Below are 16,029 nucleotides of genomic sequence, written 5' to 3'. Positions count from 1 at the left end.
AAAAAAATGTCCCTTCGCAAAACACGCGCCCAACAAAACGCATATGTTACAGACATATGCATTACAAAATTCTTTCACTTAGCTATGAAAGAGTAATACAATTCAAAGTCGTAAGGAGACTCCATTACTCGCTTATTTTTTGATTGGCCTTTTTCTTCCATTTTGTTTTTCCGCTATGTGTATTTATACAATGAAAGGAACAAATGGGATTTATAAAAAAAATAAACAAATAAAAAAAAATCAAATGAATGAAAAAAATAGTTAAATGAATGACAGGAGGAAAATGGATGAACAAAAGGAAGAAGAACCAATGATGCGACAGTGAAGAACCGCACACATGCAATCCCAAGTGCAGCGTTACACATGCGGAGTTTCTAGTGAAGTGTTACACATCCGGAGCAACAGATGCGGAGCCACACCTGCAGCGCCACACATGCAGTGTTACACATGCGGCGCCTTCGAATGGGGGCTAGAATTAGAGAAAAAAAAAATTAACGAAAAAGTAACCAAAAAAAGGGTCAAGTAGGGCGCACAACTGACGCTGAAAAGGAAGCTAAGCCAGAAAAAACAGAGACGGAACAAAATCTGAAAACGCACAGTAAAACCAAAAGGTAGAACTGATGCACAGCGTGATATGTCTATTTTTCTGACCGAATCATTACAGTTTCCCGAGCTTTACACTCTTCATTGATCTGGCAGTGATCTACTCAAATAAACCAGGGCACGTACATTCGCAGGTTCGTACATAAGTAAATCATCGTCTTAGCGGCATATGATGAGCCACGTATGCTCTGCTATGCATATGAACTGCACTCTGCTTTTTTGTATACGTTTCCCTTTTGGTTCCTTCAAGCTTTAGCTCACTAATGGATTTACGCCAATCCTTCTCTGAAATTTTTTTTTTTTTGTGCCACTCTCTACAGTTTGTTGTTGCCCATTTTGTTTAACTCTGTATTGGTATTCGTATTGTAACGTACCCTTCTTTTTTTTATTTTTCTTCCCTCCACTTTGCATGAGCATTGAGAGGTGATTCACTAATTACTTCGCCCGCTGTGGCATACTCTCTGGGGGAGGGATGCTCGACTCCCATTTGTTCTCTTCTCTGCAACTAATCCTCTGAATCTTTCCCTTTCCTCCAATTGCGTTTTTCCTGCATCTACCTAACTTTGCCCTTAACCATACGAACAAAGCTGGGATTGCTCATCCGTTGGTTTCTGCCCTCGTTCGTTCTCCCTAATCATTTGTTCACGTTTGTATTTTTTCCCCTTTTCATTTTATTATTATTATTTCATTATTATTTGGTTATTACTTTATCCTCAGTTTATTATTACTTTTTTTTTTTTTAATTCGATTCTTGCTTTATCTTACCATTTTTGTGTCCCCAAGAGACGTCGGCCCCCCTGTCATCCTCTTTAATACCTCTACCTCTGTTTAGCTCCAACATTCGTGAGACCCTTTTTTTTTTATTTTTTTTATTTTTATTTTTTCCCTCACCATGCACCTGTACCTTGGGAAAAAAACACAAGGGAAGGTGTAGAAAAGAATTCGTGACTATATCCAATTAGGGTTATTTTAAAACATACAGGTCGTTCGTAAAGAGTGCTTTTTTGTTTTCCTTTTCACCTTCTTTGGGTTGTTTGCGTCGCCTCAGGAATGGGGCTTTTTTCCGTTTGGATCATCGGCTTGTTCTTGTGGAGCAGGGGAAAGGGGGGACAGAGAGGGCAGAAGTGATGGTAACCGAAGCAGCGAAAAGCTGGCGGGCTGCGCAGAACCGTAGGGAGCACATGACAGACGAGTGGGAAATTTCGACACCCGCACTCTCCAAGAGAAAAGAACGAAGCGGAAATTTCACCAAGACGTAAACGAGATGGTGAAATACTCCAGACGCTTTTGCACCTCGGACGACTCGAAAATAACGTCCGCCCTGGAGTTAAATAAAATTAAGATTGAGGTAAGGATGAGAAGCTTTGTCAGCGTGCTGATATGCGGTGGTGTGATGAGGCAGCGATGTGGTGAGGCGCCGATTTGATATGTGTACCCCATTGAGGGAACTTCCCAAAAGAGTTTGTGGCAACCCCCTTCCAAGTGAAACCACCTATGCGTGTTCTCGAGTTGATCTGTCATGTGAGAGGCCCCAGAAGGCACGCAAAAAAGGGGTCCACCGAGGAGGCAGGAAACTGGTGCACCACCTACTCAAAGACACTTCGCTGACACACAGCCGATTCCATGACGCTTCCCCCCCCTGCAGGGCTACATGCGAAATATCAACATAGAAGACGTTAATACACTGAGGTGCATAGAAACGTTGGGCCTAAATAACTACTATTTGCTTAACCTTTACCTTAAGGATGTGTATTTTATTTTTTTGCACTTCGTCACTCACTTGGCTGATGACGAGGACCAGACGTTGCTGCATCGGGAGAAGGAGAGAAACGCCTTTCTCTTTAATACCGAGATCAGGAGCTACGACTCGTTCTTGGAGGAGGTCAGGAGACTCAGGTCGGGGAGCAGAGGCCTTGGCCCAGGGGCAGATGCCTATAATGGGGAAGAACCTAACAAGGGAGAAGCTACCCGGGGCGCAGGAATCGGAGGAGCAGCTACGGAGGGTACCTTAAACGGGGGACATTCTACCCTGGGCCAGACGAGCGACACTCCTTCCAACCACCCCGATGAAGACTCTTCCTTTGGAACGAACCAACCGAAGAATAACTACCACCCCCGCTTCGGGTACGCCAATGAACTCTTCTATCACCTCTACTCAGAGGACGAAATAGAACTTCGAAATATAGACAAGGAAGTGAACGCCCGAGTGAAAAAGGAAAACATCTTTGACAGATGCACCCGAATTAATAACAACATTATCGTATACATGCTGTCTTACCTCTACTTCAACGACAAACTGAAGCGACTTCGATTGGACTACAATTTTCATTTTATTCTGTTTAACAAGGCAAGAGGAGAGGGGCGTGACAACGCGACTACCTCTCCGGCCGTGGTGGAAGTAGAAGGGGAGGCAACGGAGGGTACCCTCACCGAACCGACTCGCCTCACCCAGGAAGACCTCTTCCTCATTTACCTGTCCCACTTCAAATTTTACATCGTCTCCTTTTTTTTGTATTCCTATGTGAAGTTCAAGGGGAGCAACACTTCGAGGCGCACCGAGGGGCGAAGAGGTTCAACGGCGCCTGGAAGTGCATCTCGGATGACAGATAGAGGGGCCGCGCGAAGTACACCCCCTCCGGACAAGGAACAGTTCCTGTATAACCACGAAGACAACCGGAAGAACGTCGCGAGTGTGTCCTCCTACATTTCCAACTTTGTGAATAAGGTGCTTCATGACATAGACATCGCGCTGAAGACGAATAGATCTGCTTCTAACATAGATGCAGGAAGTGGAGAAACCGATATGGGTTCATCTACTCGCGAAATGATTAACGAAATACTGAAGAACAAACTTTCGTTTAAGCAGGTCACTCTAAGTCACCTTGACTTCTGCCTCTCTTGCATCGTCCTCCTGAACTTGTGCTCCCCAGATGGCATGCAGTCATGCCTTTACTATGGCATCACTTACTCCCATTTCTGTCACACCCTCGAGAGGTATTCAGCGTCGCTTGGCCTAGGGAGGGAACGTAAGGCCAGTCACCGCGAACATCTCGAAAAGAAAGAGAGGCTCACAAAGTCGGTGCTGTATTTGCATTTTCTTTTACCCGCGTGCACACTGCCTCTAAAAAAAACAAATCATCACTACAACCGTTTCTGTCACTCTCTCATTCCCGCTTCCACCTTTTTTTTTTTCCTTCCAGTTCAAAGAGCTAACTACTTCTGCTTCTTCGAGGGGATAAAACAACTTTCCTTTATCGAGCGATGCTGTCTCTTCCCCAACGTAAAACAAATTCGCCTGGATTACCTCCACAGCATTTTATTTTCAGCCAACAACCGAAACTATTTCTCCTTAAATATCAGCTTCATAGACCAGTGCATAGCAATACATAATGAGGACAGGACTACATACATGTTGCAATGTTTGGGAATGCACATGAAGGGAGGTCGAGTTTATTTTAACATGTCTAGCAGGAGAGTAGAAGGAGGAAAGCCGAATGATGCCCCGAGGTGTGCTCTGCTCGACAACAAACAGAACTGTGTTGATCTGTTTTTGAAAACATATCAAGACAGGATAGAGGATTACGTGTACATACTTTATGATGAAAAGAACTTTGACCGGGAAAGATGCTACCGCAAGTTCGACGTCCCGGCCATGGTGTGCTTCGGCCCGCGCGACGGCGAAGTGGTCAAGCGGTGAAGAAGTAAAGCGGCGAAGTGGTCAAGCGGTGAAGTGGTCAAGCGGTGAAGTGGTCAAGCGGTGACGTGGTCAAGCGGTGAAGAAGTAAAGCGGCGAAGTGGTAAAGCTGTGCGAAATGTCTCCTACTTTACCCACTTCGTTCCATCGCATCGGCGCTACACCGATCCGCTTCCAAACCGGTTAACTCTCCTTCTCTCAATCGTAAGAGGCAACACTGCCGAGGCTGCTACGCCAAGTTGTACCCGTTATGGAAAGGAAAAAGAAGAAAAAAAAACGGCCACGACGGGAAGACGTATACATGGATTGTCCCTGGGAAGTGGAAGCAGAAGGAGGGACACGTCCCTGACAGCACTTTAAAAATTGCACCACAATGTGTAGCTTTTTTTTTTCTTTTTTTTTTTGCTCTTGTTCATTTTTTTCTGTTAACAAACGGTATCTTCCCTTTTCTCCAGACGGGGCGAAGGGGAGGCAATTTTCGAAATTTTCAATGTTGGTGACGATGGCGAAATATCCTGCGTGAAATACCCCCCGTTGCTGCCCCTACTGTAGGTGTCTTCACTTCCATCTCTGACGTTGGCCCAATGGGGGGGGGACATCTTCGGGAGGGTGCTAGGCGTAGCCCGCATGTTGTCTCCGTAAAGCCACACGTAGTTCACCACGTACGGGTCAGTTATGCTGTTGTGAAAGAGGGATTCCTTTTCTGCCATCTGGTTGCTTGGTTTATTGGTTGATTGGTCGATTGATCGGTTCGTCGAAGGGGTTTGCAGTCACGCAGCGCTATGACGCGTCACGCTGGGGGCGGCTCAACTCGATGCAGGAAAAGAGTCCAACCTGTGGGTGTTCCCCCGAGGAATCCCTGCAAGTGTGCACGCGCCGTGTCAGCGGAGACATATAATTATGGGCACTCTGAATTGTGTCGCTTCTCCCAAAGGGACCAAGGGTCTCTTCAACTTCCGCAGCGGCGTCGCAGAGGACAGACGTACGTAGTTTATTTCCTTCCAGGTGACACAGTTGTGTGATTTCTTCAAGGACCGCTCTGGAGGGGACTTAAGTTAAGGTAAGTCAAAAAAAAAAAAACAATTGAGCGGCAATAGGATGCCATTCGAGTATTCTTCATTATCTAATCCTTCACGGGAACGATGCAATACCCATAGACAGCCTTCTCCAAAAAAAAAAAAAAAAAATCGCGAAGGAGGAAGGAAAAAATGCAAAGACCGGCAAAAACACACGTCCAAGGAAGCCACAAAATTAATGAGGTGGACTATGTGTGCACAAAGGATGCCACATCTGTGAAGCCATTCACCCCGCTAGGCACCGCCGTCCAGTTGGGAGAAGAAGAGGAACAGCAACAATGGCTTGACAGACACCTCGGAGCAGCGCCATGTGTACGCACATGTAGAAGGACACCTCCCTTCCCCATTTGCATCCTCTATCTCTTTCCGCAACGGTGGAAAAAGGAAAAAAGAAGCTCCTTTCCCCCCACACCTTTTTTCCCTCTCTTTTTCCACCATTCCTGCCAACAAATCTTAGAAGACAACACGAGGCAATCTGCACGTCTACTTGTCCTCTTGAGGAAAGTAAATGGATTGAAGAGGCCCAAACGCATCCACATCGCTTCCGCTTTTCTCATTTAAAAATTTTAATAGTCCCCATGATGAACCAAGTAAGTACGTGCATTGTTTCTCTCCTCCGATTGTACCATTGCGCGATGTAACTCTCGTCTGCCATTTGTTGTGAAGATGAACGGCATGGGGAAGTGGGCAGGCAGATGTCCCTCGGGGGGGCAAGTCTACCTCCAATCAGTGCGTCTATAATCCTACCGACGTTAAGTCTAAACAGGGGTCATCGCCTGATTACACCATCGCGTGACTACACCGCCTAACTACACCGCCTAACCACCCCACGGCAGAGCAAAAACGAAAACCTGAGCGAAAACGTCCGCAAGGTGCTAGCGAAAAAGCAAAGGAAAAAACTGAAGGAGGAAAGAGAGTTATACAAGGCTACCAAAGCGATTAGTACACAAAACAATGCACAGAGAAAGATAAACGCACAGAACCAGCTGTCTTCCAGCAGCTTCGTACAAAAAATGAAAGACATCAATAAAGCATTTCCTCACATTAGAAGCAAAGAAGACAAAAATTACATGAAGGAGAATTTTATGAAAATACAGGAGAAGGTGTCTCTACAGAAGAAGGTCCTGGAACAGAAGGAAGAAGCAAAGAATAAGAAGCCATTCAAAATGAAGAGGTTTGAAAATGTGGCTTCTAAGGTGGCTAAAAATTTGCAGAAAACTGGGGAGTCCTCTCTGGGCCTAAGCAAGGCAACGATGTCCAATCGGGTCATCACGGAGGGATCTGCCGCACGGCAGGTGGAGGAGGACCACGTGGAGTGTCAAGACGAGGGGATTCAGTATGCGGGGGAAGACGGAGAAGAAGCGGAGTATCAGGAGGGTGACGAAGCAGAATACGACGAAGAGGTAGAATACGAGGAAGAAGAAGAGGAAGAAGTAGAGTACCAGGAGGGGGAGGAAGCAGAATACGGGGAGGAAGAAGTGGAGTACGAGGAGGGGGAAGAAGAAGTAGAATACGAAGAAGAGGAAACAGAGAATCTGGAGGAGGAACCGCAATACCTGGAGGCGTCCAGCAAATGCCAAGGTGAGAAGCGCGAAGATGCAGCCGCAGAAACCGACCATGTAAGCGCACCTGCTAAACATGAAAGCAGCATCATAGAGAAACTCTCCAAACGGGGGAGCGAACTACGGAGTACCGAAAAGGACAAGCGGAACAACCTCCACAAGAATTTTGGCAAGCTACCCACCTACATGCTGAAGAAAAAAAAGGACGTTGTCGATGAGTCGACGGACGTGCCCGAGGGCTATCGAGTCCTAAAGCACGACGAACGCAACTACGTCCTAAAGGAGCTGCACTCACAACTAACCGAGGCAACACAGGAATACAAGACAAACAAAGACAACTCCAAGAAAATTGAACTGGGAAAAAAAATCAAAGAGATAAAGGAATCCATAGAACTCTTTAGCAAGCCGAACGTCCTCGTGAATGAAAATTTTTAGTTCGACAACCGCTGCCAAGGGGAAGGAGCGGCATTTTTGCTTCTACATCGGGGTGCCGTCTTTTTAGTACTCGGCGGTACCATCCTTTTAGTACTCTAGGGTAACCTCCTTATCGTGTGGGGTTTCCTGACCCTGAAAGCAGCTCCGCCGAAATGAGAAAGGTTCGCCACCCCACTTGTACAAAATTTGTAATGTACATTTTTTGGAGGGCCTGCTTCTTCGAGTGTTGGATTAAAGACAGCCGTGAAGCGGTTTTTTTTTTGTACCAAAAAATAGGGGGAGGCGGGGAGGAGCACCAAAAATGGCCACTCGAGATGGTCACTCGGGGAGCCATCCAAAGAAGACTCAAATGAGTAACACAGCCGCAGGCTCCGCCACTCTGCATAGAAGAATAAACAGGAAAAAAAAAACACCCTCCTTGTCAACAATTAAAATAGTTTCCTCATTCTTCATTCATTTTGCAAAGACAGCAGCGCCGAATCGGTGGCATAGCGACAGCATCGCGGCGATATGGTGGCGGCCTGGTCGCAACATCGTGACGATATCGCCACTCCGCAGCGCATTACTGCCTCAGGTGAGCAGTGAGCCGGTCGGGCATCACATCCATGACGCATGTTCCTGTAAATAGGAGAAAAAAAATACACACATGAAGGGATATTAACACATGCGGATTGAGGAATGCCCTTTTGTACGCATGCTTCTGTGCACAATACGGGGTGAAAACACACATGGTTGGCCTGCCTGGGCTCATCCACGCTTGGAAAAAAAAAAACAAAAAACGAAAAACCAAATGGATGCAACGCGCTTCGCATCCAGAGTGGTCTCTTTTGCCCAAGGGGGCGACTCCTACCTTTCTGTCTGTGCTCATCCCAGTCCTCCAGCTGCTCCGCTGTGCAGGCAATTTGGGCTCGGTAATAGTGAAATCTGGGAAGAGGGCCAAACGGAAAGAAAGGGGAAGAATCAGCAAAGGGGGGAAGTCCCATCGAAAGGGGAAAACCCCATCAAAAGGGTGAAACCCTATAGAAGGGGAAACATTTATCCTTCTGAATCGATACTCTAATGACGTCCAGCCAAACTGATGAAATACGTTTAAGATTTGCCCCATTGACATGCGTAATTGCAACTTTTTGGCGACATGTCCGGAGCGGAACTCACTTGCAGCGGGGGTTATCCTCCCCTAGTTCACGTGCACACCGGCAGAACATGGTGTATCTATAGGCACAGTGGTTAAACTGATTCATCTGCAAAAATCGCGGGTCCTGTTAAGCCAGAGGGAAGAGGAAGAGAGGGAAGCATACATGTCATAGGTAGTTAACCAAGGGGAAGGTGAATTCACACACAACATTTGTGAGTGCCACTTTGCCATCAAACACAGGCGTAAGGAGTCACTCCACGTCTGCAGCGATGTGTGCATCCTCCAGTGAAGAATTACGCTGGAATGGGGATTGTGGCAGGTCAGCTCATCGTAGTTCTTCATCAGTTTGGGGTTTAGGTAGTGTGGGGCCGTCATTGTGTCACCTGTGTTTGTTATATGCTTCGCTATCTGTTAATCGTTAACTCTTAACCTTTTTTTTTCCTTTTTTTTTTCTTTTTTTTTTTTTTACATGTATGAGCAATGCTTCATTTTAAGGGCAAGAAAACATACGCACAATGGGATGCCCGTTACATCTGGCGATGAACATAAATAGCAGTTCCGTTTGGTCAAGTGGTAACCTTTGTCGATAGCCGATTAGGAAGAAGCATACTTTTTTTTTGGTTTTGCCTTTTTACATGTACACCTTCTTTGGGGGCATTTCTTTTTTTTTTTTTTCCTGCGCGGTATGGCGACCTTTGGGATGGGACTCTTGGAAATTTTACCTCACGGGGGGGAAAGACCAACCGGTCGATAAGTATCGATTGGCATGACTGACTGGCATGAGTGACTCGTAGCATCGATTAGCGGCATGGTACTTTTCTTTTATTACCCGCGCGGAATGTGGACCTATTTTTTCGTCTGGCCGGATTCGCCCTTTAAATTTCCCCCTGCGACTTTTGCTCAGCTTTGTGCAGAATTGCACGCCGCGCCAGTATGCACAGGGATGAAATGCGTGCACGCACGTACGACTTGCACGCCAGAGGGACTGCTTTATAAGGGCTCGACCGTGTATGCCATTTGCCCTCCTAATGACAAAAGTCGGCTTTCCAAGGGGACACCAAACCAGTGATACATGCACCATGTTGAGATTCTCTTCGCCCTTTCGCTGCGAGGGTTAGCGGCGATTGGAACCCCCGCGTGGTTCGCTTCAGTTGCGGGAAAAAGTGATGTGCCGACCGCGACTGGTGTGGCTTCTCTACTCTTCAGCCCTGTGGGCATCTTTTCCTCCACTTCCACCGGGTCGACCATAGCGCAGAAGGAGTGCCTGCCCCACAATGCCCCGCAATTTAAATCATATACACGGAAGGTGTACCTTGCGGACCATCCTCTACGTATGCACAATCTGCAGAGATTCTCAGAGCAACTTTTCCTACTGTAGGTGTCTCACGTGGATTTGTTTTTTTTTTTTTTCTCCTTTTTGATTATCCTCCTGCTTGCTTATTTTTTCCCCTTTGTGATCATCCTCCAGCTTGCTTATTTTTTCCCCTCCTTTCCAAAGAGAAAACTTTTGAATGTGCATTTATTTTCACAGAATCAACGAAAAAGCGTTTCCATCCTGATGGACCCCTTTTTATCATTCCCAAATTGGTAACGCTGCATTTTATTTTATTAAGTATACTAAAATGTTCCTACCTTTTTTTTTTTTTTTTCTTCACCTTTGTTTCGTCTTTTTTTAACTGCCCTGTTATTAATTCTCGCTTTGGAGGTGTCTCCCGGTGACCGTGTGATGATCGCCATGTATAGGGGCATTTGTATATGTGCGCCCGGCCCCTGTTCCTCTCTGCTGTAGAAGTTGCGCCAAGCTTTGTGCAATTTTTGCCCATTTCTGTCATTACCCCTGTTTTATGCGCAGTTTTATTTTCTCCTTCTTTTTTTGCCTTTTTTTTTCCCACCCCGAGCTTCCAACCATTGATGAGTCTATGTCTCCTCCTACAAATGCGCGCGCGTAAATTGGGTAGGGACCTCTCCCTGCGTCTGAAGGCACTTGGGTCGCACACCGCGTTACACATGGAACGTGACAGCACAGTATAGCCGTCTTTACAGCATATCTATTCGCACAGTATACCCATCTGCACCGTAGCGAGCTCAGTGCGATGATGTTTTCTTGAAGAGGAAAACCTTCCCCCTGGGACCATGAGCGGAATGATCCAATTTTGGAACATATTTTTACCATCGCCCTTTTTTAACCCATTATAGTGCATACTTTCCTGCGTGACGCCTCCGTTTCGAATTCACCCCTCCCCTGCGTCATTAGCAAAAAGCAACCGCGCAGGTTTCCACCCCCCCCTGCAACGGTACATTTGCATGCGTAGGTGCCTCACGAATAATTCTGCTAACTGCTTCCTCAAGAGGGAGTAATCTTTTTTTTTTTTTTCCCCCAAAGAAGAAAGGACAAAGGTAATTAGAGAGTAGTGTAACCAACGGTATGCACATGTAGTCCCTGTTTTTAGTCCACCCCTCAACGTGGGAAGGAGTTCGAAAGGGAGAGAGGTGAAATTCTGTTGAACCACATCACCAGGTGTGCAGCCCCCGCGTGAGGAACTCCGACCGGGTTGCGCTGCGTTATAGTGTATCGCCAGCTAGCGCAACCAAAGTTGGCAATCCCGTACGTACCTACGAGCGGCTACCGCCACGGCCACCATCGCTGCCATCCCCAATCGAATGATCAACTTTTGTGCGCCCGTGCGAAGGGAAAAATTGCCACGACGAGCAGGAGTCGCATTCGTTATTTGTCCCGTGCACACGTGCGTACCTGAGTTGCATACGTCTATCCGTAGTTACATCCCTCGGCGGATGAGAGAAAGAGGGAAAAGAAAATAAAAAAAAAAAAAGTGGCACGCGTAGACTTTTGAGTCACCCAGAAATTACGCTAATTTAGGAGGTGCGGAAATGTTTTGCAAAAAGTGAAGGAGGGATATTCTTTTTTTTTCTTTTTAGCCCGCACAAGAAAGGTAAGAAAAAAAAAAAAAATTAGACATCACTAGGAAGCGCGCGAGAAGTCAGCTCCAGTTCGTTACTTTACACTGCGGGGACATTTACGCGTTTAGTCGAACTTGTGCCGAGGTGTGCTGAGGGGCACCAACGTAACGAACGTAACGAACGTAACGAGCGTAACGAGCGCCAGAGCCGCCAAGAACGCCAGTAGCGCCAGGAACGTTACTGCTAATCTGGCGCTCCCCCCCTGTGCTTGCTCCCCGCAGAACGATGAAGAAGAATGAGGGAGACAACATCTTCCGCTTCTACAAGAACAAGTACGTGATCACGGGGGTGACCATCCTGTCCTTCCTCCTGATGTTCCAATACAAGTACCACGAAGTGCTGATCCTACACGACAACAGTGAAAATGCGGCACAAAGCAACAAGCTCTTTTGGGCACGACTGCTCTTCGGACGAACAAGGAGTCGCATCACAGGTCAGATATTAAAAATAGAAATACCAAACACATACAGATTGTATATCTTTGACTTTTTAATTAAATACATGCATATCAACAAGGAAGAAATAAAATACCCAATTGAGTCATATAAATCCATTGGAGAGTTCTTTTCTCGTTACATAAGAGAGGAAACAAGACCCATCGGAGATGTTAGTGATTACTCCATAGTCAGTCCATGTGACAGTGTACTGATGGATTACGGAGAGTTGACATCCGATTATCTTGAAAACATTAAAGGAGTCAAATTTAAGGTGAGCAGTTTTTTAGGATCCAATTTCCAGAAAAAGTACAACGACGAAAGTACCAAATTTTTTTATGCCATTTTTTATTTAAGTCCAAAAAAGTACCACCATTTCCATGCCCCTTTTAATTTCAAATACAAAATTAGAAGACACATATCTGGAGAGTTGTTTCCAGTTTTTCAAGGTATGTTTAAAATCATTAATAATCTCTTTAGTATTAACGAGAGGGTTATCCTCTCTGGAGAATGGAAAGGTGGGAATGTCTACTATGGAGCTATTAGTGCCTACAATGTTGGCAATATAAAAATCATTAATGATGAAGAACTGGTGACGAATAGTTTGAGAACTCAGTTAAGCTACATGGGTGGAGATATCAACACGAAGATTTTCGACTCATATAAAAATCTCGAAGTTGGTGACGAAATTGGGGAATTCAAAATGGGCTCATCCATTGTTGTCATCTTTGAAAATAAGAAGGACTTCTCTTGGAATGTCAAGCCCAACCAGCCGGTCTCCGTGGGACAGAGGCTTGGCGGGGTTGGCGAGCCCGTCAAGGAGAAAAACAGGTTCATCAAAATTAGGAGTTGAGTTGTTCCAGAAGAGGCACTTCTGGAAAGAGGCACTTCGGGAAGGAAAGAGGCCACACACAGGATCGCAGCAACGTCGCGGCATTACGAACGAGTGACTCTCAACAATCTGCTCTCTCTCTATATGTGACGCCCCCCCTCCCCCACAAACACACACACTTCAACCGATTGGCACCCGCGTGGTGTCCATCACTTGGCTTCCACATTTTTCAAATGCAAGACGAAGTGGCTTTCTCTCGACCGTCTTGCTTCCCCTCTCCCCACATTTATTGGACACCCACCCATCAACATATATGCGTGTTCACCCGAACAGGCACAACGTTATGTGACACGTGTGCGTGAGGTGACTCATCCCTTTTTTTTCTTTTTTTTTATATGTGAGGTGATACATATGTGACTATTTTCACTGAGAGGGGGACCCCTGGTGTAACCTCCACCTAGGTGATTTGTCATTTGTAATTAAATTCGATTAACTTCAATTGAATTAACTGATTTCATGTGCAGTTGATCTGTTTCTTTTCTTGTTTTTTTTCCCCTCCTCTGTACGATTGATTCCTTCCTGATGGAACACCTACCCCCTTGAAGTTGAAATGGGTTTGTAGTAGGGACCGGTTATCACGTGAAAGAAAGGTGAAAGTACTACACGGGTAAATGGATGAATACGAGTGGGTCACCATTTGTGAGTGTGCCCATCGGAGAGCAGGTCCGCGCGATAGTGCCACCATCGAATGTGCAGCCATTCCGCTTCGCCTACCTGTGAACATGCCGGAGGCACCTACCAGATGGCCGCTTCCACTTCCACTTCCACTTCCACGGGTCGCTTCGTGCGGATGCCCCCAATTTTGAGAAATGTCGCACTTCCTTCTTGCAACGGCAAAACTGTGCCTCCGTTCAGCCACGCAGCGAACCATTTCCCCGTTGCGCGATTTTTAATTTCATCTACCCTCTGAATTACACCCCCATTTTTTTTATATGACCATGTTCCCTGCATACCGATTCTCTTACAATCTTAATTTTGCGCTAAGTCAGCAGTTAAACTTCACCCCAACAGATTCGACATTTTTAAAACACGAAATGGCGAAATTAAGATGCCAATTAGCATTCATCGTAGCACGATTAGGACAAATTGTTGCGAAGGTTGCAATGTGGTATAGGCAGCTACGTCCAGGTAGCCAAAATGTTGTAGCATTTTTTTTTTGTTTTTTTTTGTACCAAAAACGTCGCTAATAATGTATTGCCTGTTCAGGCGAAATGGAACAAGAAATTGAAAAAAAAAAAAAAAAAAAATAGCTGACACATGGACACACCCAGCTAGGCCCACGATGTGGCGTAACCATTAGCGTCCATAAGAAAATGATCAGTGAGGTCCGCGTCTCACTTCTCTGAACTTATGTACGAAACGTTGTTCGGTTTCTCATTTCCCCACTTGCCCTGGAGAAACATCTGCCGGTAGGTCACATTCCCCGTGGGCCACCGGACGTACTGGTCGTCGTTGTACAGACTCATGTTTTCTTCAATTAAATTTAAATCAAATACATCATCCACATCGGGGTCATTGGGGAAGGGGTCATTCCCATCCTCCAGTGAGTACAACACACGCACGTGCATAAAAATTTGATCACACTCTCCGCAGCGATATAAGAATCCTTCCCTACATCGAAAGAAAAGGGGGACGTGCTCGTTTTCCCCTGTCCCCCCTGTGCAGCAGACGACTCGCTCTGTGTGCACACTGGGCACAATAACGGGGTTTTCAATGGTGCCGAAGGGTCCCACGAATGGCGACGACTTCAGGTATTCGTAAAATTCCAGGAGGGCCAGCATGTGCTCATTATCGGGGTTGGCAATCTACGAAGTGGGGAAAGGGACACGGCGTTTGGAAGAAGCGTTTGGCAGCGACGTTTGGCCGCGGCTTTTTGCAGCGATGTTTGTTTGCGGCGATGTTCTTTTCCGGTGCGGGGGGAGGGACCCCTACACCGACATGAGAAGCGCTACACGAGGGTGGGGAGAGAGGCGGCATTACGCACAGGTGTGTCTCTCCACACTATGTCCGTCTTCATCTCTGTCCCCTTTGACAACCCAGTACACTGACCTGCATGCCCATGTCCACGGCCAACTGCTTATACGACTTCTTCACCAACTTTTCGTAGTTTAGCAAATTGCTCTCACTCCGAATCTTCCAGTACCAGTAGCTCTGAATGAAGTCAAGTGTCTTTTTATCCTTCTTTAACACTTCGTTGATATTGTCTGGAAAGGTATCTAAAGGCAGCTCGTAATCTTCCGGTAATGTACGAGCAAAATGAAGGTAGTTTCTTCTTTGCCCTTTTTGGGAAAAACATGAAAATGGGTTCTTCTGGATTTGCCTACACTTCGAAATGGTGCTCGCGTTAAAGATGAACTTCCTCTGGAAATGACCCATGTCTGTCCTTACGAACACTCTGGCTGGCTTAGCCAAATGCATTTTCGCTCAAGTGGTATATTTTGTGTATATTGTGGGGGTTAGGACGATCCAGCGCGCGTGGTACTACTGGACGATTGCGCTAGTGCGGTGAGTGAAGATTTGGGTAGTAATGGAAGGGGACTTGTGAGCAATTTTTACGCGATCGTGCCTAATCGGTGGAGCTGCTCCCGCGGGGGGGAGTCTTTGCTCACAAATGTGCAGCATACACTAGCGGTGCAGACGAGGCACATTCGCTGTACATTTGCTCATGCTGCCTCAACGCGCGCACCATTCAGCGGTAGTCAGCTTCAAGCCGTTGCCGAAGCGTCGTTGCGCTTTCCTCGGGGTATCAGACCTGAAGGAGAGTCAGTATACGCTGTTCCGCATTTCCTTGCATTTCCTTGCATTTCCAAAGCATTAGCGTAAAAAAAAAATAAAATAAAAAAAAAAAACAAACCATTGTGGTAATAACGACAGAAATGGTCAGTCCGGTAAGATACATTTCCGTATCTTTTTCTTTTTTGTCACAAAAAGCGGGGTATTCAAAACGCCGACGCAAGGCGGCACAGCGAATGCACAAATAGGCCGGTCGCCCCGCTCATGTAACGAAGGAGTGGTGAGGTGTATGTACCCTCAATTCGGAGCCTTAGAGCACTCACTACGAGAGGCCCCAAAAGTACACATGAGTTTGCGAGTGCATATGTTTGCAATATGTCCTCACACGAATTGAGCGTGCGTATCGCTTTCTTCGCCCTTCTTTCCTTTGCCACTCGCAGAGGCGAGAACAGCAAAATGGGTGAGAAAGAGGCGTTCGAGCAAAGC

General features: G+C 46.4%; 6 protein-coding genes across 6 annotated transcripts in view; 3 read left to right on the top strand and 3 right to left on the bottom strand.

The window, feature by feature from the left end:
- C922_01717 (hypothetical protein) overlaps window positions 1-161 on the bottom strand; it is a gene marked incomplete at both ends in the record, with an annotated part of 1,339 nt that extends 1,178 nt beyond the window's left edge. The window contains one exon of the mRNA XM_008817320.1: window positions 79-161. Coding sequence (XP_008815542.1) covers window positions 79-161 — 83 coding nt within the window. The remainder of the gene's footprint in view (window positions 1-78) is intronic.
- Window positions 162-1,867: 1,706 nt separating this feature from the next.
- On the top strand, window positions 1,868-4,300 carry C922_01716 (hypothetical protein; the record flags this gene model as incomplete). The annotated part of the gene is made up of 3 exons (XM_008817319.1): window positions 1,868-1,951; window positions 2,249-3,629; window positions 3,804-4,300. The coding sequence occupies 3 exons, from the start codon at window positions 1,868-1,870 to the stop codon at window positions 4,298-4,300; spliced, it is 1,962 nt and encodes a 653-aa protein (XP_008815541.1).
- Window positions 4,301-5,505: 1,205 nt separating this feature from the next.
- Window positions 5,506-7,370, top strand: C922_01715 (hypothetical protein; the record flags this gene model as incomplete). Its single annotated transcript, XM_008817318.1, has 2 exons — window positions 5,506-5,685; window positions 6,210-7,370. The coding sequence occupies 2 exons, from the start codon at window positions 5,506-5,508 to the stop codon at window positions 7,368-7,370; spliced, it is 1,341 nt and encodes a 446-aa protein (XP_008815540.1).
- Window positions 7,371-7,932: 562 nt separating this feature from the next.
- On the bottom strand, window positions 7,933-8,880 carry C922_01714 (cytochrome c oxidase subunit 6b; the record flags this gene model as incomplete). The annotated part of the gene is made up of 4 exons (XM_008817317.1): window positions 7,933-7,988; window positions 8,221-8,294; window positions 8,526-8,611; window positions 8,803-8,880. 4 exons carry the CDS (start codon window positions 8,878-8,880, stop codon window positions 7,933-7,935), a joined length of 294 nt encoding a protein of 97 aa, XP_008815539.1.
- Window positions 8,881-11,709: 2,829 nt separating this feature from the next.
- Window positions 11,710-12,771, top strand: C922_01713 (phosphatidylserine decarboxylase; the record flags this gene model as incomplete). The annotated part of the gene is made up of 1 exon (XM_008817316.1): window positions 11,710-12,771. The coding sequence occupies one exon, from the start codon at window positions 11,710-11,712 to the stop codon at window positions 12,769-12,771; it is 1,062 nt and encodes a 353-aa protein (XP_008815538.1).
- Window positions 12,772-14,144: 1,373 nt separating this feature from the next.
- On the bottom strand, window positions 14,145-15,228 carry C922_01712 (cytochrome c oxidase subunit 5b; the record flags this gene model as incomplete). Its single annotated transcript, XM_008817315.1, has 2 exons — window positions 14,145-14,615; window positions 14,860-15,228. The coding sequence occupies 2 exons, from the start codon at window positions 15,226-15,228 to the stop codon at window positions 14,145-14,147; spliced, it is 840 nt and encodes a 279-aa protein (XP_008815537.1).
- Window positions 15,229-16,029: the final 801 nt, after the last annotated feature.

Source organism: Plasmodium inui (genome assembly GCF_000524495.1).
Source record: "Plasmodium inui San Antonio 1 unplaced genomic scaffold supercont1.5, whole genome shotgun sequence".
Classification (NCBI taxonomy): domain Eukaryota; phylum Apicomplexa; class Aconoidasida; order Haemosporida; family Plasmodiidae; genus Plasmodium; species Plasmodium inui.
This window is presented reverse-complemented; position numbering and strand designations above follow the sequence as displayed.